The 24181-nt window shown below is 41.3% G+C and overlaps 1 protein-coding gene across 1 annotated transcript in view; it reads left to right on the plus strand.

Moving 5' to 3' along the window:
• The window catches only part of ACAP2 (ArfGAP with coiled-coil, ankyrin repeat and PH domains 2), a 158493-nt gene that overhangs the window by 40134 nt on the left and 94178 nt on the right, over positions 1–24181 (plus strand). Inside the window, exon 2 of the mRNA XM_062209903.1 lies at positions 10602–10659. Within this exon, the coding sequence (XP_062065887.1) occupies positions 10602–10659 (58 nt within the window). The remainder of the gene's footprint in view (positions 1–10601; positions 10660–24181) is intronic.

The raw sequence follows: 24181 nt of genomic DNA on the forward strand, positions 1-24181 counted from the left end.
AAAGCAGAATTCCTGGATCACATAGTAGTTTTATTACTAGTTTTGTTAAAGACCAACCATTTTTCACAGCAGTAATGACATTTTACATTCCCACCAATAGTACGTGGTGTTCCGTTGTCTCCACATCTTTGTCGACACTTTAAATTTTTTGTTAGTAACCATCCTAATGGATATGATGTGATTTTGTGGTCTGTTCTTGCTGTTGTAACAAAAAATGACAGAGTTCTACAGGCTGGGAAGTCTAAGAAAGTATCAGAAGGTTCAATGTCTGAAGAGAGCTGGCTTTTTATATCACCCAAATGACACCTTGTTGCTGTGTCCTTGTATTTCTTTTATAAGAACATTAAGAACATTAATCCATTCTTGAAGGAATCACCTCTTAAAAGGCCCTACCTCAATGACGATTAAGTTTCAACCTGAATTTTAGAGGGGCACAAACATTCAAACCATAGCAGATTTGAATATCTGATATCTGATAGTTTTGATTTGGAGATCCCTAATATTTAGTGACTCTGGGCATCTTTTCATGTTCATATTGGCCTTTTGTGTATCATCTTTGGAGAAATGTCTGTTGGAGTTCTTTGCCCATTTGTGAATCAGATTATAATTATTGTTGAGTTTTAGGAGTTCTCTGTATTTTGGACTTAATTTCTTATTAAAGATATGACTTGCAGATATTTTCTCCCATTCTGTCAGTTACCCTTTTATTCTGTGTCTTTTGATGTATAAACATTTTTAGTTTTCATAAAGTGCAATTTGTTTTATTGCCTGTGCCTTGAGAATCATCTAAGAAATCATTGCCAAATGCAATGTCATGAAGCTTTTGCCCCATGTTTTCTTCTAAGTTTTATAGTTTTAGTTCATATATTTAGGTTATGTATCCTTTTTGTGTTAATTTTGGTCTGTGGTTTTAGGTAAGGGTTCATCTTCTTTCTTTTGTATATGGATATCCAGTTTTCCTAGCTCCATTTTTTGAAAAGATGGTATTTTCCCACTGAATGGTAATGGGCATCCTTGCCAATCATGCCAGAGGCAGGCATCTCACCTAGCTGTTAATATGTCACTTGGGAGCCGCTTTTGTGGTGCAGTGGTTTAAGCTTCTGCTTGTGATACCAGCAACCCATATTAGAGTGCCTGTTAGAGTCCTGGCACCTGGGAGACCTGGATGGAGCTCCTGGCTCCTGACTTCACTCCCATTGGGTGGCAGGAGCCCAAGTGGTTGGGTCATCTTCTGCTGCCTTCCCAGGCACAATAGCAGGGAGCTGGATTGGAAGTAGAGGAACTGGGACTTGAATCAGTACCTGATGTGGGATGCTGGTGTCATAATTTGAAGTTTAACACACCGCGTGACAGTGCAGGTCCCTACATATTTTTTTTAGTGTATTGTAATTTTAAAGAACAACATAATTTAAAATTTTATTTATTCCAGAGACAGACACACAAACACACACATGTACACACACAGCTCCCATCTGTTGGCTTCCTCACCAGTGCATGAAACAGCTAGAAGGCTGAAGCTGGGAGCTGGGAACTTGGTTCAGGTCTCTCCTCTGGGTGGCAGGAACCCAGTTACTTTTGCTATCACCATTGCCTTTCAGGGTCCACATTCGTAGGAAGCTGGAATTAGAGCCAGAAATTGAACCTAGATCCTCTGATGTTGGCTGTGTGTTAATCAGCAGCTTAACCACTAGACCAAATGCTTGTACCTTAAAATAAAATAATTTTTATGGCTCTTGACACTTACTGCTAAATTGATAAGACCTTTTTTATTTTTAAAATCCATTTGAAAGGTAGAGTGACAGAGATGAGACATAGAGAGCATTCCTTCATCTGCGAATTCACCCCCAAATGGCTGCCATGCCTGGGGTGGGCCAGGCTAAAACCAGGAGTGGGGAACTCAATCCAGGTCTCCCATGTGGGTGTTATGATTTAGCTAAATTTTCCAAGTATACTCATCTCTGTGCTGGTTTTACTTTGGATACTGTATATTGACCAGAGAACTTGAAGGGAAAAAAAGAGTTACATGTTTCTTTAGCCATTTAAAAAAAATTCTTTTTTCTCTTCCAAGTGGAACGATGATGTTTCCTTTATATATAAAAGATACAAAAGGGGCTGGCGCTGTGGCTCAATGGGTTAACACCCTGGCCTGAAACGCTGGCATCCCATATGGGCACTGGTTCTAGTCCTGGCTGCTCCTCTTCCGATCCAGCTCTCTGTTATGGCTTGTGATAGCAGTGGAGGATGGCCCAAATCCTTGGGCCCCTGCATCCATGTATGAGACCTGGGGAGGCTCCTGGCTCCTGACTTTGGATCGGTGCAGTTCCTGCTGTTGTGGCCATCTGGGGAGTGAACAGGTGGATGGAGGACCTCAAAAATAAATAAATAAATAGATAAATGAAAAATACAATAAAGCTTGCTCAGAAGGATACAAGAGTAAATGGAAAATAATTTTTTTCTTTCAAAGTGTTGAGTTGAGCAAAAACCAAAAAACCCCAACTCACTATTTTTATCCATATTCAGATTCCTTGCCTTTTGTTTTGATGTGAGGCAAGGATATTTTTATTTATTTGAAAGGCAGAGAAAGAGGGAAAAATGAGAGGGAGAGAGGGAAAGATCTAGAGAGAGAGAGAGAGAGATTGAGAGATCCTTCATCTAGAGGTTTACTCTCCAAATGGATTCAACAGCCAGGACTGGGACAGGCTAAAGCCAGGAACCTGGAACTCCATCAGGGTCTGCATGTGGGTGGAGTACTTGGCCCATTTTCCATCATCTTCCCAGGTGAATTAGCAGGGATCTGGATTGGAAGTGGAGCAGCTGGGATTCAAACTGGCACTCATGTGGGATGCTGTTATTTTGGGTGGCAGACCAACCCACTGCCCCCATACTTGGCCTTTTAAGAAATTCACAGACTTTATGAGAGAGAAGAATGAAATTTGTTAATATAAAACCTACTCAAAGTTTCTATGACTTAGTCTTGGGTTTTTCATTCTTTTCTTTTTTTTCTCTTAATTCTGTTGAAAACATAAATGAAGGCCTGGAGGAAATCTTGCTTGGGAGAAGAGAATAAAATCCAGGTTCTAGCTTTCCTTTGCATGCTTATTTCAGAACAATAGAAAACAATATTAAAGTTGTTTTATTCTGTTTCTTACTTTATGTGAATAAAACAACTGAAGTTGAGAGAAATATAATGATTTTAGTTAATACAGTTAGACTACAATTTTGGTTTCCAGTTCTGATTTGTTTTACCCCTCTTCTCTTTCCCATTTCAGGACTGAATTTCTCATAGATCTGTGTAGATTTGCTTAGTAGAACAATCTGAGCAAAAGGAGCAAGTACAATATTTCAGAGATAATATTTGGAAAAGAAAGACCTTTTAATTCCACACATTGAAACTTCTGAAAGAAATAAAGGCAGAGGCTTATAGAAAGATAGCTTATTGTTATGCACTCAGGACTTTAATTTTCTTTCATACTGATTATAGTATTCGTTCTCCTCTTATATGAGTTGCATAAAACATAAGCCTGAAAAGCAAGTGGATATTCACATATTGTTGTATCAGATTATGTAGTCCTCCAGCCTAAATTGAAGTTAAGAAGTTAGGGGAAGATTCCAGTGTGTGTTTGACATACGATTTTTGTAAGGAAGCAAGAGTGTTAAAGTGTTTTCAGTTGAAATAAATTACATTTTTTGTTTCATTTGCTGATCACAAGCCTTTTTATAACTTTTTTGCTTCTTTTTCAAGGCATTTCACATTCTTCTTGGAAATATGTAATAACCTAGTTTTATTATTTCTTTCATTCCACTTAGACCCCCAAAATGAAAACAAAAACAGATTGTGTGTTTTCAGCACTATAAATATAATGATTATAAGTAATCATAATTGATGTTTGGTGATTGCTTACTTTGTATCAGACACAGGTTTTCACATGCATATCAAAATTTAATTGGCATGCATTTCTATGGGAGAGACTGTTATCTGTTTTTTTTTTTTTTGGACAGGCAGAGTGGATAGTGAGAGAGAGAGAGACAGAGAGAAAGGGCTTCCTTTTTGCCGTTGGTTCACCCTCCAATGGCTGCTGCGGCCGGCCTATCGCATTGATCCGAAGCCAGGAGCCAGGTGCTTCTCCTGGTCTCCCATGCGGGTGCAGGGCCCAAGTACTTGGGCCATCCTCCACTGCACTCCCGGGCCATAGCAGAGAGCTGGCCTGGAAGAGGGACAACCGGGATAGAATCCGGCGCCCCAACCGGGACTAGAACCCGGTGTGCCAGCGCCACAAGGCAGAGGATTAGCCTGTTGAGCCACGGCGCCGGCCTGTTATCTGTATTTTATGCAACAATTTAAACTCAAAGAACTTGGTCAGTCATTTCACAGCTAGTAAGATGTAGGGCTTCAAAAATGGACAGCTATTTTTTATATTTTATTTTTAAATTTAAGAATGATTATTTACTTGAAAGGTAGTTACTCACATACAGAGAAGGAGGGAGGGGGGAGAGAGAGAGGGAGAATGAATCTTTGCTGAATCCAGGTTGAAGGCCAGGAACTCCATCCTGGTCTCCCAAAGTGGTTAGCAGCAGCCCAAGCACTTGGGCCACATTCTGCTGCCTTACCAGATATATTAGCAGGAGCTGTATCATAGCTGGCACTTGAACCAGTGCTCGTATGGGATGCTGGTGTTGCTGGAGGCTGCTTAACCCATTGCATCACAACACTTGCCCCTAAATTTTAGTTTTTTAAAAAATTTTCACTTTTTTTGTGAGAGAGGAAATGAGAACTTCCATCTAATGATTCACTTCCCAAATCCCCAGAACAGCCAAGACTGGGCCAGGCCAAAGCTAGGAGCCCGGAACTCCATACAGGCCTTCCATGTTGGTTGTAGGGACCTAGGTGTGTGAGCCAGGTCTGCCTCCCAAGGTGCTGCCTCCCAAGGTGCTGCCTCCCAAGGTGCGTGTTAGCAGGAAGCTGGATCGAAGTGGAGGAGCTTGTACTAAAAGCAGACACTCTGAGATGGAATACCTGTGTCCCAGGTGGTAGCTTAATTGCTGGGCCAAACACCTGCCACTGGGCATTTATTTTTTTAAACTGCATTCCACTGTTTCTCAACATTCAAGGTATTACAGTGACTTAATATAAGGAACCCAGAACTTACCAAACAAAATAAAGGATGACCATTCATATTACAAAATAATTTAATGAGGGATTGCTTTTGTAAGACACATTTCTAGGGTGTGTTCTCTTTGTTTTCTTTGTTTGTCAAAACCCAGAAAGAGCTGTCTCAATAGTGTGGGGATCTTTTACCATCTTTTTGTTTAGTTGAGGGCTATCCTTGGGTCAGTGGACTAGCCCTGAGCCAGCCAGTATCTTTTCTTCACAAAGAGTGGTTTGGCATTGCATAAGATGAGTAAGACTGTTGAGGTGAAAGAGGAAGTTGGTTGGGGATATTAGGTACCATGATAAACATATACAGGCAACTCTTCTGAATATTCTATTGATATGCCATTTTTAGGAATATATTAATTATATGAAGCAGGGACTAAAAGTGTTAGTTTGAAAATTTGTTCATTATTTAAGTTTTTAAAATTTATTCAAAAGGCAGAGTGATGGTGTAGGGGAGGTGGGAAGGAGGAGGCAGAGACACACAGGGTAGGATGGGGAGGGAGAAATATCTTCCATTTCCTGGTTCCCCAAATGAGTACAACAGCTGGGACTTGGCCAGGTTGAAACAGAGAGCCAGGAATTCCATCTGGGTTTCCCATATGAAACTCAAGTACTTGGCCATCATCTGCTGCCTCCCATGCCCTTTAGTAGGAAGCTGGATTGGAGGTGGAGGCAGGACTCTCTCCCAGACACTCTTTTGGGATGTAGGTGCCCCAAGGGTGGTTTAACCCTCTGTGCTACAATGCTAACCTCTGTTCATTTATTATATTTTGAATATTTATCTATTTGTTAGTTCTTAGTAGGTACTTATGACATACAGCCTCAAATCCATGTTTAATTGTTTGAGGATATTTATGTGCTCATCAATGATCTTGAATATCCTGTTGTATTTTAGATTTTATCATCATGCAATCTAGGGGAAAATAATTCATCACACCTTCTTTCAAATATTTTTTTTGAGATTTATTTATTTGAAAGGCAGAGTTACAGAGAGGCAGAGGCATGGACAAAGAGAGGGGGTGGGTAGAGAGGCCTTCCATCCACTGGTTCACTCCCCAGATGGCCGCAACTGCTGGAGCTGCACTGGTTAGGAACCAGGAGCTACTTCCGGTTCTCTGTGTGGGTACAGAGGCCCAAGGACTTGGGCCATCCTCTACTGCCTTCCCAGGCCATAGCAGAGAGCTGGATGGGAAGTAGAGCAGCCAGCACTCAAACTGGCATTCATAGGGGATGCCGGTGCTACAGGTGGCCACAGCACCGACCCCCAAATAATTTTCTTTTACAAAGAAAATGTGATGCTCATGTTACTTACACTATTCAGTTATTTTTATAGGTACTATTTTAAAAACAGTAGTTAAAAAGTTTGCTGTACCAGGTATATACAGTTATCTGGGTGTGGAGAGTTCCATTTTTGTGTTTTTCATAGTGCTTCATTTAATTCACAGCTGAAAATGATCACCATGTGATTGGAAATGTCTCAGTGTTTACACTTGCTGCTGGATATTTTCTTTTTCAGTTTTGTGTTTTGAGATAACTTTTTTTGAGTTGATTATAAAATACTGAAGTATGAACAGAGAAAAGAATGAAAGTAGTAGTATTAAAGTGTCTTAAAAATTCTGGGCTTATTCAGCTTCTTAGGGAACAGACAGCAATAACTAAATGCTAAGATTTATTTTTAACATGTATCATGTATGAGAAAGCGTTTTTATTCATGTTTTTCTATTTGTACTTGATATTCATTGGAATAGTAGAGGGCCATATAAAATATTTTAGATTTTGTGGGCCATGTGGTATCTCTTGTAGTTATTCAGCTCTACTTTTATAATATGAAAGTTACTGTGGACAACCTGGAAATGAATGAGCTTGTTTGCTTCTCTAAAACTTTATTAAACAGCAGAGGAATTTAGATTTAGTGTACTTTTCACATGTCACAAAATATTTTTCCTTTGTTGTTTTTTTAACCATCTGAAAACATGAAACTGTCCATGTGCTATAGGAAACAGTTTATGGGCCTGCATTGCCTGTTGGACTGCAGTTTTCTGACTCCTGTGACTGTGCTGTTTGCTTTTTCTTTTCTCTTTTATTTAAGAGACAGAGATGTTGGGGGGAGGGGGGGAGTGGAGGAGGACGCGCGCACACACACACACACAGCAAACTCTCATCTGCTGGTTCACCCTGCAAATGCCTGCCGGAACTAGGAGTCAGAACTCAGTGCAGGTCTCCATGTAGGTGGTAGGAATCCAATTACTTGAGTTGTCACTGGTTCTTCCTAGAGTCTGAATTAGCAGGAAGCTGTAATCAAGAGACAGGGTTGTGTATTGAACACAAGCATACTGATTGGGGACTCTGGCATCTTATCTTATTGGGAAGTCTTTTTTTTTTTTTTTTTTTTTTTTTGACAGGCAGAGTGGACAGTGAGAGAGAGAGAGACAGAGAGAAGGGTCTTCCTTTTGCCGTTGGTTCACCCTCCAATGGCCGCCACGGCTGGCGCGCTGCGGCCAGCACATTGCGCTGATCTGAAGCCAAGAGCCAGGTGCTTCTCCTGGTCTCCCATGCGGGTGCAGGGCCCAAGTACTTGGGCCATCCTCCACTGTACTCCCGGGCCATAGCAGAGAGCTGGCCTGGAAGAGGGGCAACCGGGACAGAATCCGGCACCCCGACCGGAACTAGAACCTGGTGTGCCGACGCCGCAAGGTGGAGGATTAGCCTATTGAGCCATGGCGCCGGCTGTTTTTGTTTTCTTTTTTTTTTTTAACTTTTATTTAGTAGATATAAATTTCCAAAGTACAGTTTGTGGATTACAATGGCTTCCCCCCCCCCCCCATAACTTCCTTCCCACCCACAACCCTCCCATGTCCCGCTCCCTCTCCCATTCCATTCACATCAAGATTCATTTTCAATTATTTTTATATACAGAAGATCAATTTAGTACCTATTAAGTAAAGATTTCATCAGTTTGCCCCCACACAGAACACAAAGTGCCAAATACTGTTTGAGCACTAGTCATATCATTAATTCATATTGAATTACACATTAAGGACAGAGATCCTACATGGGGAGTAAGTGCACAGTGACTCCTGTTGTTGACTTAACAAATCGCCACTCTTGTTTAAGGTGTCAGCAATCTCCCCAGGCTCTAGTCATGAGATGCCAAGGCCATGGAAACCCCCTGAGCTTGCCGACTTTCATCTTATTTCAACAAGGCCATAGTTAAAGTGGAAGTTCTCTCCTCCTTTCAGAGAAAGGTACCTCCTTCTTTGATGGCCCATTCTTTCACTGGGATCTCACTCGCAGAGATCTTTCATTTAGTTTTTTTTTTTTTTTTTGCCAGAGTGTCTTGGCTTTCCATGCCTAAAATACTCTCATGGGCTCTTCAGCCAGATCCAAATGCCTTAAGGGCTGATTCTGAGGCCAGAGTGCTGTTTAGGACATCTGCCATTCTATGAGTCTGCTGTGTATCCCGCTTCCCATGTTGGATTGTTCTTCCCCTTTTTGATTCTATCAGTTAGTATTATCAGACACTAGTCTTGTTTATGTGACCCCTTTGACTCTTAGACCTATCATTATGGTCTGTTGTGACCTGAAATTGATCACTTGGACTAGTGAGGTGGCATTGGTACATGCAACCTTGATGGGATTGTATTGGAATCCCCTGGCACATTTCTCACTCCACCACTTGGGGCAAGTCAGCTTAAGCATGTCCCAAAATGTACATCCCCTCCCTCTCTTATTCCCACTCTTATATTTAACAGAGATCACTTTTCAGTTAACTTTAAACACCTAAGAATAATTGTGTGTTAATTATATAGCTCAACCAATGGTATTAAGTAGAACAAACAAAAATACTAAAAGGGATAAAGTATTAAATTGTACATCAACAGTGATGACAAGGACTGATCAAGTCATTGTTACTCATTGTTTCACTTCACCAGGTTTCCTTTTTGATGCTTGGTTAGTTGTCACCAATCAGGGAGAACATATGATAATTGTCCCTCTGGGACTGGCTTATTTCACTTAGCATGATGTTTTCCAGGTCCCTCCATTTTGTTGCAAATGACCAGATTTCATTTTTTTTTTTTTTACTGCTGTATAGTATTCTATAGAGTACATGTCCCATAATTTCTTTATCCAGTCTACTGTTGATGGGCATTTGGGTTGATTCCAGGTCTTAGCTATTGTGAATTGAGCTGCAAAAGGCCTGCCTTTTTCATCTTTCTTTTTACATCTATAGTCCTCATCTTTTAAAATTAAGATTTTACTCGTTTATTTGAGAGGTAGAGTTACAGAGAGAGAGCGAGAGACAGAGAAAAGTCTTCTGTCCGTGGGTTCACTCCCCAGGTGGCTGCAACGGCCAGATCTGGGCCAATCTGAAGCCAGGAGCCGGGAACTTCTGGGTCTCCCACGAGGGTGCAGGGCCCCATGCACTTGGGCCCTCCTCCACTGCTTTCCCAGGCACATTAACAATGAGCTAGATCAGAACTAGAACAGCGGGAACACTAACCAGTGCCCATATGGGATGCTGGCATCGCAGGTGGTGGCTTAACCTGCTACCACACGCCAGTCTCACCTTGCTACATTTCCAGCATTAAGTTTGTGTTCATGGGTGGCGCTGTGGCATGGAAGATTAAGCCTTTGCCTATAGTGCCTGCTTCCCATATGGGCACCAGTTGGAGTCTCGGCTGCTCCACTTGCTATCTAGCTCCCTGCTAATGCACCTAGGAAAGCAGTGGAACATGTCCAAATAATTGGGGCACCTGCACCCATGTGAGAGACCTGGGAGGAGCTGCTGGCTCCTGGCTTCGGCCTGCCCCAGCCCTGGCCATTGCAGCATTTGGAGAGTGAAGCAGCAGCTGGAAGATCTCTCTGTCTCCTTCTTTATCTATATTTCTGCCTTTTAAATAAATAAATCTTAAAAAAAGATTGTGTTCATAGGAGGAGTGAAATAAAAATTTATTAGTGTTAGGTGTTGATTAAAAAAATACAGTACTTTGGAAACAAAATGGTGGATTAAAGTTAATATCTTTCTGAACTAATTGTAAAAGTTAAAAAAGCCCATCTTTTTGGTTGACAATAATACTTTGCAGTTCAGTTGCATGTGCTTGGTTGTCTGGAAATATGATTCTTTGTAAGGCTCAGCTGATAAAGTTTCTTATTTGTTGTAAAATACATGCTGAGTAGTTCCAATTAGTGTTATTTTTACTTTGGGTAATATTAATGCTTTGAGTAAATCAGCCTAGTGATTCTTTTATTATCCTAAATAATAATTGTGGTATTTGCTGTATTACTTGATTGTGAAGTATTTATACTTCATTTTAAGGTAGTTATTACTTTATGTGAAATATAATTTTTAACATTTACATCTACCTTTTCTCTTGGTGATATTTTTCAGGAGTAAAATATTCATTTAAATAAATGAAATAGCTTATTTTATATTTAATTTTTCCAGGGCTGCTTTGGAAGAAGTAGAAGGAGATGTGGCTGAATTGGAACTAAAACTTGATAAGGTAAATTCTGCATTTTTATTTTTTTAAAACAGCAATTATTGTTTTCCATAAATAATGATTAGTACTTCTAATTCTAGGTTGTGCATATTACTTTTTATGTCTGTGAAGGTAAGTGCAATTATTACCATGATTTTACATTTGAGGAAATTATGACTACAGACATTAAACTGCTTGTTCAAAGTCTGAGTACCAAAACAAGAATTTGAATCCATGTTTGATTACTACTAAAGATCATTAAATGTCCTTTATACTGTTGGAGGTTTGTTTTTGTCTTCTCCATAAAAAAGATTATATGTATCTTTCAAGATTTTATTTTTTTAAAGATTTATTTGTTTATTTGAAAGGCAGAGTTGCAGAGAGGCAGAGACAGAGGTAGAGAGAGAATCTTCTGTCGCTGGTCCAGTCCCCAAATGGCTGCAACAGCCGGAGCTGGACCAGTCTGAAGCCAGGAGCCAGGAGCCAGGAGCTTTTTCCTGGTCTTCCATGCAGATGCAGGGCCCCAAGTATTTGGACCATCTTCCACTGCTTCGCAGGCCATTGCAGAGAGCTGGATCAGAAGTGGAGCAGCTGAGACTCGAACCAGTGCCCATATGGGATGGTAGCACTACATGCAGCGGCTTTACCTGCAACGCCACAGTACTGGCCCCTCAAGATTTTAATAAAAAACATCTCATAGGCAGAGAAGAGAGAGGGGATAGAAGGCGAAAGAGAGAGGGAGAAAGGGAGAGAAGCAGCCAGAGTGTGCTCTCATTTTTTGGTACATTCCCCAAATGTTCATAATGGCCAGAGCTGGGCTGAAGTTGATGCCAGGAGCTAGGAACTCAATCCGGGTCCCCCACGTGGCTAGCAGGGACCCAACTACTAGAATTGTCATCTGCTGCCTCTCAGAGTGCCTATTAGCAGGAAGCTGGAATTGGGAGTGGATTTGTGACTTGAACCCAGATGTTCTGATATGGGATGCTGGCCTTCCAACCAGTATCTTAACCACTAGGCTAAATGCCCATCGCAGCTTGTATCTTGTTTGATGTTTAACGGGTCTCATACATTACCTGTCTGTTCTTATTTATATATTTAGATATGGCCAGATATAAATAAAATAATCATTCCATTTTAAGCTAATTCCAAAGTGCTTAACATACTTAATAATTGATATAGTATTTTATGTTAAGGGTAAGTGCACATTGATTCTCATTTGTATTAATTTTTGATAATTTTTCTTGGTGACTATTCAAGAAGCATTATCTGCTATAGTTGTATACCAGGCAGATATATTAGAATAAAGACATGGGGCCAGTGCTGTGGTGTAGCGCGTAAAGCCACTGCCTGTGGTGCCAGCATCCCATATGGCACTGATTCGAATCCCAGCTGTTCCACTTCCGATCCAGCTCTCTGCTATGGCCTGGAAAGGTGGTTGAGGATTTGGGGGCGTGAGCTAGCAGATGGAAGATACCTTTCTCTCTTTCTCTCTCTCTGCTTCTCAAATAAAATAAATAAACCTTTAAAAAAAAGGACATGACTTCTGATTCATTTGTTCAGATATGCTTCTGTAATCATTGTTCAGTAAAAGATCTGTCTTTAAATTTCTGGAGATAAGTCATTTGCATATATTTGAATTACCTTTCAGAAAATAGTTTCCTAATGATACAGTTATTGTAAATGGCATTGCTGTGTAAAGAAAGTAGTGCTTCTGAAACCTTATTGTACATGGGAATCACCTGGGATTCATCTTGTGAAGATACAGATTTTGATTCAGTAGATCAGGTGTGCTTACAGGCTGTGTATCTAACCAGATTCCAGATGGTGCCCATGCTGTTGGCCCATGGATCGCATTTTGAATACTGAGGATAAGAAATACATTAATTAGGCTAAAGATTTTTGGATGTTTTGAAATCCTGCAACATATGTATGTCTGTAATGTAAATAGCATAGAAACTATACAAAGCATTGATTATATATTTATTGGTTATATGTGTATTGGTTATATATGTAAAACAAATCTTTTAGGAAAGTTTAGTAATAAATTGTTTTTGTATAGAACTTATGATTTTAAAGCACTATAATATTCAGTATCTTTTTTTTTTTGAGGGAAGATTATATTTTATTTCATTAGAAATTATTTGAAGTGTTGTCTACCATTTGGAAAATTGTATCACTAACAGCAATGCAATGCATGATGTAAGTTAGGAGAGAATCACACCTCTGTCACTCTGCATTTTTACTGAGCATAGTTATATAGTTGTATTGTTTTGGTTTTTGTAATAATTATGTGAGTTACATAGGACATATGTTATTATTACCATCAAAAAAGATATTTGAGAGGCAGAGAAACACACAAACATGCGCACAAATAGAGAAAGAGAAATGCAGGTTGCCCCATCAGCTTATGTTGCCATGCCTGCAACAGGCCTGGAGCTGGAAACTTTAAAAAAAAAAAAGGATTTATTTACAGAGTTACATATATAGTGATCTTCTATTGCTGGTTCACTCCCCAAATGGCCTAAACGGCTGGAGCTGGGCCAATCTAAAGCCAGGAGCTGGGAGCTTCTACCGGGTCTCCCACATGGGTGTAGGGGCCTAAGCACTTGGGCTATCTTCCATGGCTTTCCCAGGTACATTAGCAAGGAGGTGGATCGGAAGTGGAGCTTCTGGGACATGAACCTGTGCCCATACGAGATGCCGGCACTGCAGGTTGTGGTTTTACCGGCTGTGCTACAGCACCAGCCCTGGAAACTGGAAACTTAATCCTGGTCTCCAACGTGGGTCATAGGAACCAAACCATCTGAGCCATTGCCTGCTGCACCTCAGCGTCTGTGTTGTCAGGAAGCTGGAATTGGTAGCTGAAACTGGGACTTGATCATTGAACCCAGGCACTCTGATATAGGATGCTGAAACCTTAATTGCTAAACCAAAATCCGCCTCTATTCCCCTTTTGTAGGGAGGACTTCAAAGGTCAAAAAGGCAAAGACAAAGTACTTCAAATCACACAATTACAGGAGTTCAGTGCTCTTATGCATCGTTGTACTTGAAGATCCACTTTGGGGAGCATATACACCTACCACTTGACAATTTTCTGAGGAGCACTAGCAAACTTTTAGGCACAGTGTTTTTAAAAGTTAATATTTTAATTTTGGATAGGAATATTATTTGCATATACTTTACTTATGTGTGGGTTTTTATTACTATTAAAAATTTTTTTCCTCTGATGTATTATATTTACTTTCAAATACTCTTTGGTACAAAGTTTTAAACTATTAAGGAAGTCAACAGGTAGTTTTGATTTTTATGGCAGTATATAGGACAAGGTTTTTTTAAAAAATCACAGAATAGGGGCTGGCGCCAAGGCACACTAGGCTAATCCTTCGCCTGCGGTGCCGGCATCCCATATGGCACTGGATTCTAGTTCCGGTTGCTCCTCTTCCAATCCAGCTCTCTGCTGTGGCCCGGGAAGGCAGTGGAGGATGGCCCAGGTGCCCACATGGGAGACCAGGAGGAAACACCTGGGTCCTGGCTTTGGATCGGCGCAGTGCCAGCTGTAGTGGCCTTTTGGGGAGTGAACCAATGGAAGGAAGACCTTTCTCTCTCTCTCTCTCTCTCTCACTGTCTGTAATTCTACCTCTCATATAAATAAATAAAAATTAAAAAAATCACAGAATAGTGTAATTTGGATACCTATCATTTTCAGGTAGAAGTGTATCTGTGTCATATGAAACACTGAGTGGTGGTGGTGGTCCTCATTTACAGAATTCACTGACCATGTTTTTGCTAATGAGTTTTCCTTTGGGATTGGGTGTTTTTCTTTTTTTACTTTGTCAGCTTATTGGAGTAAGGGCACATTGATGTAGAATCTTTTTAAAAAATTTTTTTGAAGATGTATTTATTTATTTGAAAGGCAGAGTTACAGAGAGGCAGAGGCAAAGAGAGAAGTCTTCCATCTGCTGGTTCACTCCCCCGATGGCCACAATGGCCAGAGCTGTGCCTATCTGAAGCCAGGAGCTTCTTCCAGGCCTTGGGCCATCTTCTACTGCTTTCCTAGGCCATAGCAGAGAGCTGGATTGGAAGTGGAGCAGCCGGGACTCAAACCAGTGCCCATATGGGATGCCAGCACTGCAGGCAGCAGCTTTACCCACTGTACCATAGCACCTGCCCCAATGTGGAATCTTAAAACAAGAAAATTCAAATCTTAAAGTGTTAAAGCAATGACATTCACAGGCATATTAGTAAGGAGCTGGGTTGAAAGTGGAGCAGATGGGCTTCCAACTGGCGATCATATGGGATGCTAGCATCGCAGCAGGCAGCTTGACACGAAGCACCAGAATGCCAGCCCCAACATTGGCTACTGTGAACTCTAAGCTCATTCTAGCGTCTGTGTTGCTAAAGAGCTGGTAAAGGTATCCTGGAAACCTGGAATATTCTCAAATATAATCTCTCTCCCCCACCATCCCTGAGGTTCCATAGGTGCTTTAATTTTTCTCTGGTTTAAGGTTTTAATTCCTAGGGCCAGTGCTGTAGCTATGATAGTTAAGCTTTTTGCCTGCATTGCTGGCATTCCATAGGGGTGCCTGTTTGAATCTCAGCTGCTCTACTTCCAGTCCAGCTCTCTGCTAATGCACAGTGGAAAGGGAAAGCAATGGAAGATGGCCCAAGTCTTTGGGTCCCTGCACCCACATGGGAGACCCGGAAGAAGCTCCTGGCTCCTGGCTTTGGCCTGCACAGCTCTGGCCATTGTGGCTATTTGGGGAGGAGGGAACCAGCAGATGAAAGATTTCACTCTCTTTCTCTATCTCTTTCTCTCTCTCCCCTTTCTGTATTTCTGACTTTAAATAAATTCTTAAAACAAATTTTGACTCCTTATAAAATGTATCTCTCCCAGATTCTTGAGCTATAAGTTGTCATTTTTACTTTAGAATTATGGGGAGTTAGGATAAAAAAGGAGCAATAGATGGTTGTTATTGTAGATGGTGGCACTGAAGGTCTAATGGGGGAGGGGTTGCCCCACAACTAATTTAGTGATTTCATAACTTTGTTCACGGCAAGTTCATTCTATCAATGTAAAAATTCTATCAATGTAAAAATCATGTCAGCAACAGGTTCAACTAGCTTGATGACTTAGCATATATTTATTTTGCTTATAATGTTTTCTACCAATAGTTATATTCTTTGTAGTGAATAATGCTTTTGAGTGGCATTGCTCTGTTGGGTTCAACTATCCCTTCTACAAGATGCTCTGTCATTGGCACATCATAGTGCATCATGGTTGCCATCTGGATAGAATTTCTATGTCTGTTTTACATGTTGTCACTGGTAGACTTGTTTCCTGTTTGTTAAATAGACATCCTTTAAATCTTAGCTCATATAGTACCAAACTTTGGTTCTTTTTCCAGTTTTACATTTCTTCTTGCATGTATTTCCTTTTATTTTTATTTTATTTATTTATTTATTTATTTTGACAGGCAGAGTGGACAGTGAGAGAGAGAGAGACAGAGAGAAAGGTCTTCCTTTACTGTTGGTTCACCCCTCAATGGCCGCTGCGGCCAGCACACCGCGCTGATACGAAGCCGGGAGCCAGGTGCTTCTCCTGGTCTCCCATGCGGGTGCAGGGCCCAAGCACTTGGGCCATCCTCCACTGCACTCCTGGGCCACAGCAGAGAGCTGGACTGGAAGAGGAGCAACCGGGACAGAATCCGGTGCCCTGACTGGGACTAGAACCCAGTGTGCCGGCGCCGCAAGGCAGAGGATTAGCCTATTGAGCCGCGGCGCCGGCCCATGTATTTCCTTTTAAATGATTATAATGTTACTACACTTTTTGGTTTGTGGTATAGCTTAATGAGTTAAGAGTACAAAACTTGGATTTGAATCTGGTTCTGCTGCTAAGTAACTGTATTGTTTTGGGTAAAATTCTCATCCTGTGTCTCATTTTTTTCATCTTTGAAATGAGGAAAATAAGTGTCTTAATGTATCACATAGAGCTATTATTAGAATAAGACGAGATAATGTATGCCAGATACTAAGCATGGTTCTTGGCACATGGCATATTGTAAGTAAATGATGTGATAGTGTCTCTTCCACAGAGTATTAGCCCCTTGAAGACAGAGTCTGTCTTTTAAAGGGGGGAACCCGTCATTTGTTATGCACTCACTGTATGCCACATTCTATTTACATTATCTCTGATCTTTACAAGAATGTTGGCATTATTCCCAATTTGCACCTAGAAGAGTGGGAATCCCAGCGCAAGCTAATTACTTGAAGATAGCAAATTTAAGTTGTATTCCTATTATCTGGAAAAGTACCCTTGGGCCAGTGTTGTAGCATAATGGGTAAGGCCGCTGCTTGCAATGCCGGCATTTATTCAGCTAAAATTTCATTCGTCACTGTCATTTAGTTAGGATTCTGGCAGCTGGTGGAGTCAGTTTCCTGCTTTCTCTCCTCCCCTCTCCACCATCTAATCAGGCCTTCCTCCTGGATACCTACAGTGTATATGTGGTTTTGCTGTGAGATAATTTCATTTTCTCTGTAACCCCTGTGCTAGTGACTCTATTTTAGTGTGATCACTATTTTCATGGCCACACTCTTGTGCCTCATAACACAGCGTTCTAACCTCTGAAATCTGGAATGCTGATGTCCTGCTTTCTGACTTGATTCTCCAGTCCTTCCAGTTCTTAAACTCACTGCTGCTTCAAGTTTACCTAGACTTCTGGTCTTTCAGTATGTCTACTTGAGATATTTCAGATTACTTTCAAATTCATTTCAATGTATTTTTAAAAAAGATTTATTTATTTGAAGGTCAGAGTTACACAGAGAGAGAAGGAGAGGCAGAGAGAGAAATCTTCCATCCTCTGGTTCACTCTCCAATTGGCCGCAACTGCCAGAGTGGCACCAATCCAGGAGCTTCTTCTGGGTCTCGTATGCAGGTGCAGGGGCCCAAAGACTTGGGCCATCTTTTACTGCTTTCCCAGGCCACAGCAGAGAGCTGGATCAGAAGTGTAGCAGGCAGGACTTGAGCTGGCGCCTATATGAGATGTGGCACTGCAGGCTGCGGCTTTACCCGCTATGCCTCAGTGCCCGGCTCCTCAATGTACTTTTTATTTTAAAAGATTAGTTCTATTTATTTGAAAGGTAGAGTTACAGAGAGAGGGAGGATTTTCCGTCACCTCAGAAATCTTGTACTTGTTAGCAGTTACCCTCAGGTCTCCTCTTTCTTCATCTTCTGGCTACTTTCAGTCTCTGGATTTTCCTGGCCATTTCATATAGATGGAATCATGTGGTATTTGATTTTTGTGACTGGCTATGTTCAGTTACAATGTTTTTAAGTTTCACCAATCCCAATAGAGATTTGTGCTTCCTTCCCAGAAGAGATGTGTTGTTTTATTAAGAAATAAGCTTGAACATCTTTATCTACTTAAGTGAAAGAAGTGATAGAGATGAGAAGATAGGGTCGAGTCCTAAGGAGGTAGAAGGTTTAGAATTTCATTAAATAAGAGATACTTTCACTTCTCAAATGGAAGGTGATATATTGATCAGTATTTTTATGGTTGAATACTATCCTTTTGTATGGACATATCACAATTTGTTGATCCTAATTCATTAATTGATGGGCATTTGAGTTCTCTTTTTCTATTATGAGCAGAGCTGCTATGAACCCTTTCAATGTGCTCTTAACTTTATTCCATTATTATTTCTCTTCAGAAACCTTCATTTCCTTTCCATAACAGCTACTTTACAGAATTTCTGCTGTCTAAAGTATAGCCAGGTATATTATCTGCCTCATGTCTGGGCTGTGAAGCCCTACAGGAGAAATCATACAACTATTTTGTAAAACCAACTGATGGAGCCACATGTCCTGTAATTCTTGATACAAAGCAAGTTTTTCAAATCCAGTCAGATCCGTTTCATTGCTTTTAGCAGCTCTTCAATATTTCACTGTTTCTTCAGGATTTACCACTTGGTTCTTCACTTTTACCAGATGACCTTGCCTCTTCCTTCTGCTTGGTGGGAATCCTTTATTTATTGCTCCTAATCTAGAAAGTTAACTTACGTTTTTTGTTTTTCATTCCGTTTGTGTGATGAAAATATCTCTTTTTGTAGTCATCTTTTTCTTTTTCTTCTCTGCCATGTCTTTATCTTAAGTAGATAAAGGTCCCAAGTTTGTTTCTTAGTCTTACTAAGTTTTCTTAGTAAAACAAAGCAAACAACAATAAGAAAACCTTCCTTCTGACAAGGGAGCACAAATTTGTTAATTACTATGATCCACAAGCAATATTTTTCCCAAAATGTATTTATTTTGAAAGTTAGAGTTACATGGGTGTGGGGAGCAGGAGAGAGAGAGAGAGAGAGAGACGGAGGGAGGGAGGAACAGGGAGAGAGAGAAATCAATCGATTTTCCATCTGCTGACTCACTCCCCAGATGACCACAACGTCCAGCACTGGGCTAGGCTGAAGCAAAGAATGTCATCTGGGTCTCCCACATGCAGGGGCCCAAACACTTGTGCCATCGTCTGCTGCTTTTCCTAGGCCGTTAGCAGAGAGCTGGATTGAAAGTGGAGCAGCTAGAACACAAACTGGGGCTGATAAGGGTTGCTGGCACTACAGGTGGCAGCTTTACCCGCCATGTCACAATGCTGGCCCTGACCCTGTAACAACTTGTGCTAAGATCTTTATGTGAAGTATCTTATCATTTTATAGTAACCTTATGTGATTTGGTACCATTATGTATCATTCAGAAGAAAAAACTGAAGGTTGTAAGTTTGTTCAGGTTAAGGTCACTTGGATTAATTACGTGATTATGTATGGCAGCCAGATTTGAACCTAAGCTGACTGAGCTGTGAACCTATGTTTTTATTTTAAATTAATTTATTTTAAATTTTAAATTATTCACGAGGCAGAGAGGCAAGGGGAGAGGGAGGGAGGAGGAGATAGAGAGAAAAAGAGACAGAAAGCTATTGAGAGAAAGTGAGAAAGAGAAAGCAAATGAGAGAGTGCTTCTGTATGCTGATTCACTTCCTAAATGCCTGCAGGAGTGGAGAAACTATGATTTTAAAGCAGAATGTTGCACAGTCAACTCGTTTCTCCCTCTTTTTTTAATGGGATGCTTTTGATTTAATTATTTTTGTATTATTTGTTGGATGAGTACCGCCTAAAGGTACAAAATCCAAAGATGACAAATACATCTAGTGATAATCATCTTCTAATCCCATTCCTAGGTGAGTACACTGTACCAGTTTCTTGTGTGTCTTTCCAGTCTTTTTTTTTTTTTTTTTGCATATAAAAGATTATATGTATTTGTATTTCTCTAAACAAATGACTCTTTCCCAGCAAAAATATTAGCACTATTTGCAGGTGTTTTTGATCTTAATATATTATGGATTTTTAAAATTAATTTTAAGGCAGTCTCTTTTTTAATAGTTGGATTATGTTATGTATATGTCACATTGAAAAATATTTATTATTTGAAAGGCAGAATGACAGAGAGAAAAGGGAGTGGGAGGAGAGAGAGAGAGACATTGTCTGTTTTTTTTTTTTTTTCTTTTTTTTTGACAGGCAGAGTGGATAGTGAGAGAGAGAGAGAGAGAGAGAAAGGTCTTCCTTTTTGCCGTTGGTTCACCCTCCAATGGCCGCTGCGGCCAGCGCATCTCACTGATCCGAAGCCAGGAGCCAGGTGCTTCTCCTGGTCTCCCATGCGGGTGCAGGGCCCAAGGGCTTGGGCCATCCTCCACTGCCTTCCTGGGCCATAGCAGAGAGCTGGCCTGGAAGAGGGGCAACCGGGACAGAATCCGGCGCCCCAACCGGGACTAGAACCCGGTGTGCCGGCACCGCAAGGCGGAGGATTAGCCTGTTAAGCCACGGTGCCGGCCTGTCTATTTTCTTGTTCACTCCACAAATGCCTGCGACAGTCAGGATGAGGCTAGATCAAAGCCAGGAACCAGGAACTCCATTTAGGTCTCCCATGTGGATGGCAGGGAACTAAGTACTTGGCCCATCATCTGCTGTCATTCGATATACATTAGCCAGAAGCTGAATCAGAAGTGGAATAGCTGGGACTGGAACTGGTACTTACATGGGTTGTGGACATCCCAAGCAGCAGCTTAACCACTGTACCACAATGGCTGCCCCATATCAGACTTTTTATTCAGTTGTTTACTGATGGGTGCTTAGTTGCTACCGATATTTTATTGTGACTGCAGTGAATAACTTCACATATACATGGCTATGGGCAAATACATCTATGTGATGCATTTTTTTTTTTAAAGATTTTATTTATTTATTTGATAGGTAGAGTTACAGACAGTGAGAGAGAGAGAGACAGAGAGAAAGATCTTCCTTCTGTTGGGTCACTCCCCAAATGGCCACCACGGCTGGCGCTGCGCTGATCTGAAGCCAGGAGCCAGGTGCTTCTTCCTGGCCTCCCACATGGGTACAGGGGCCCAAGCACTTGGGACATCCTCCTCTGCCTTCCCGGGCCACAGCAGAGAGCTGGACTGGAAAAGGAGCAACCGGGACTAGAACTTGGTGCCCATATGGGATGCTGGCGCCGCAGGCGGAGGATTAACCAAGTAAGCCACAGCGCCAGCTCCATATGTGATGCATTTTTTAAAAAGATTTATTTATTTATTTGAAAGTCAAAGTTACACAGAGAGAGACAGAGAGGCAGAGAGATAGAGAGAGAGAGAGAGAGAGAGGTCTTCCATCCGCTTGTTCACTCCCCAATTGGCTGCAATAGCCAGAGCTGCGCTGATCCAAACCAGGAACCAGGAACTTCTTCTGGGTCTCCCACATGGGTGCGGGGGCCCAAAGACTTGGGCCATCTTCTACTGCTTTCTCAGGCCATAACAGAGAGCATGATCAGAAATGGAGAAACCAGGACTCGAACCAGCGCCCATGTGGGATACTGGCACTGCAGGCGGTGGCTTTACCCACTACACCACAATACTGACTCCAATGAATTTTTTAAAAGTGACGTTACTAAGTTAGGAGGTTATATATATCTTAATTTTGATAGCTTTTATTAAATTGCCTTTCATAGAAATTGTATCACAGTATTCTTATCACAGTATATGAGAATGCCTTTTTCCCTTTACCTACTGGCTCTAAAAGAACATGTTCTCAAACTTTTTATTTTTGCTGTTTAGTCATATCCATGAGTTGGCCTTTCGTATCCATGTAAGGGCCACCAAATCATTTGGTTTAGCCCTGCTAAGGCAACCACAGATGGAACTTGAAATTCAAAAAATCTGTAGCCGGCTAATTTTTAAGTTGATAATTTGGTATGGCTCATGAATGATGTTATGAATATCCATATGCCAGAAAAAAATTTGCCCACTGGAGATCTAGGCCAAAGACCTGTCCCCTCAGTACTCTTTTTGAAAATATTTTTGCTCTTTTGCATGTTGGTTACTCCATATGAACATTCGAATTAATTTTATCTGGTAAGATACCTTAGTTAGTAAATAATAAAATATTTATTTCTGCCAGCATTTCTCATAGGGGTTTTGTGGAACAATGGCTCTATGAAAATGCTTCCTCTAAAAAGAATCTGTGGTTAAGTATCTTTAGGAAATGCTGCATATTACATCTACTCTTTGGATGCACATTAGTCGATATCTAAAGGTCTTATAAGTGTAGCAATATGTTATGCTATTCCTGTTTTTATGTTATTCCTGTTTTCCAGGAATCCTTCCTTGATGTCAAAAGTCCTGATTACATATTGTCCTTTTTCACTCATGTGTGGCTTTGTCTTGTATTTTTGCTCTGTGGAGGTTATCTGCTTATCTACTGTTCAGAAATAGAGCTCCTTGGAAGCAGAAGTTATGTTTTAAATTTCTGTTCCTTGGGGCCGGCGCCGTGGCGCAGTAGGTTAATCCTCTGCCTGTAGCGCCAGAATCCTGTATGGGTGCCAGTTCTAGTCCTGGATGCTCCTCTTCCTGTCCAGCTCTCTGCTATGGCCTGGGAAAGCAGTAGAAGATGGTCCAAGTGCTTGGGCCTCTACACCCACGTGGGAGACCAGGAAGAAGCACCTGGCTCCTGGCTTCGGATTGGTGCAGCTCTGGCCATGGCGGCCATTTGGGGAGTGAACCAGCCCCTCTCAGTTTCTGTAACTCTACCTGTCAAATAAATAAATAAAATCTTTTTTAAAAAAAATAAATTTCCATTTCTCTATGGTATTGGGACCACCATTTTAAAATTATACTCTTGTGGGGCCAACACCGTGGCTCACTTGGTTAATCCTCTGTCTACGGCTCTGGCATCCCATGACTTTCTAAGTCTATAACTCTACCTGTCAAATAAAAAAAAAAATTATACTCTTGAAATCTGGAGTTTCTAAAGTTTTCTGTGGCTCTCTCTCTCTCTCTCTCTCTAAAGATTTATTTACTTGAAAGACAGAGTTACTCAGAGAGATGGAGAGATTTTCTATCTGTTGATTCACTCCCTGAATAACCTTGAGGAAGCCAGCAGTCTGCAGCTGGATCTCCCACTTGGGTCATCTTCCACTGCTTTCCCAAGCATGTTAGCAGGGAGCTGGATTAGAATTAGAGCAGCCAGGACTCGAACCAGCTGCTCATATGGGATGCCAGTGTCGCAGGCAGAGTCTTAAATCACTGCATCACAACTCTTGCTCCTTTTCTTGGCTTTTTATCCTCTTCTTGGTATTAACCATTTGCCACTCGCCTCAGTACTTTTGCTGTTTTTTTTTTTTTTTTGTGTGTGTGTTTTTTTTGATAGGCAGAATTAGAGAGAGAGAGAGAGACAGAGAGAGAAAGGTCTTCCTTCCATTGGTTCACCCCCCAAATGGCCGCCACGGCCAGCACTCTGCATGGATCCAAAGCCAGGAGCTAGGTGCTTCCTCCTGGTCTTCCTTGCGGGTGCAGGGCCCAAGCACTTGGGCCATCCTCCACTGCCTTCCCGGGCCACAGCAGAGAGCTGGACTGGAAGAGGAGCAACAGGGACAAAATCCAGCGCCCCAACCAGGACTAGAACCTGGAGTGCCGGCGCCGCAGACAGAGGATTAGCCTAGTGAGCCGCGGTGCCGGCCGCTGGTTTTTGATATTTGACATTCACCCAAGATTTTTTTTAAGGCAAATGTTGTATGTCTGACTGGAGTGGAGTAGAGAGATACAAAAAGAGAGGGAGAGAGAGAGAAGGGGAAAAAAGAAAGGGAGGGAGGAAGAGAGAAAGATGGAAGAAGGAGAAATGCCTAGTTCTAATGCTTAACACAATGCCTAGAACAGACCAGTAGGCATTGGATGACTATTTTCTGGAATTAAGTACTTGAATAATCCATTCAGACATCAGCTTTGATAGACTGATAATGAAATGATCAACATGACTAACGCACCAAATCAATGTTCACACCTTTCCTCCAACATGCCAGTTTACAGAAAAAAGTTTTTTCTTATGCTTGCTTGCTATTTTCTTCTAGGAGATGCTTGATAAGTTTTTATAGTTAATTTATGTGTTTGAGTTTGCCTTGGTTAAATGAGTTTTTTGTTATCAGACAATCTCCAAGTCCTAAATAGTCCAACTTTTTGGT

The sequence above is a fragment of the Lepus europaeus genome, chromosome 2 (genome assembly GCF_033115175.1).
Source record: "Lepus europaeus isolate LE1 chromosome 2, mLepTim1.pri, whole genome shotgun sequence".
Lineage (NCBI taxonomy): Eukaryota > Metazoa > Chordata > Mammalia > Lagomorpha > Leporidae > Lepus > Lepus europaeus.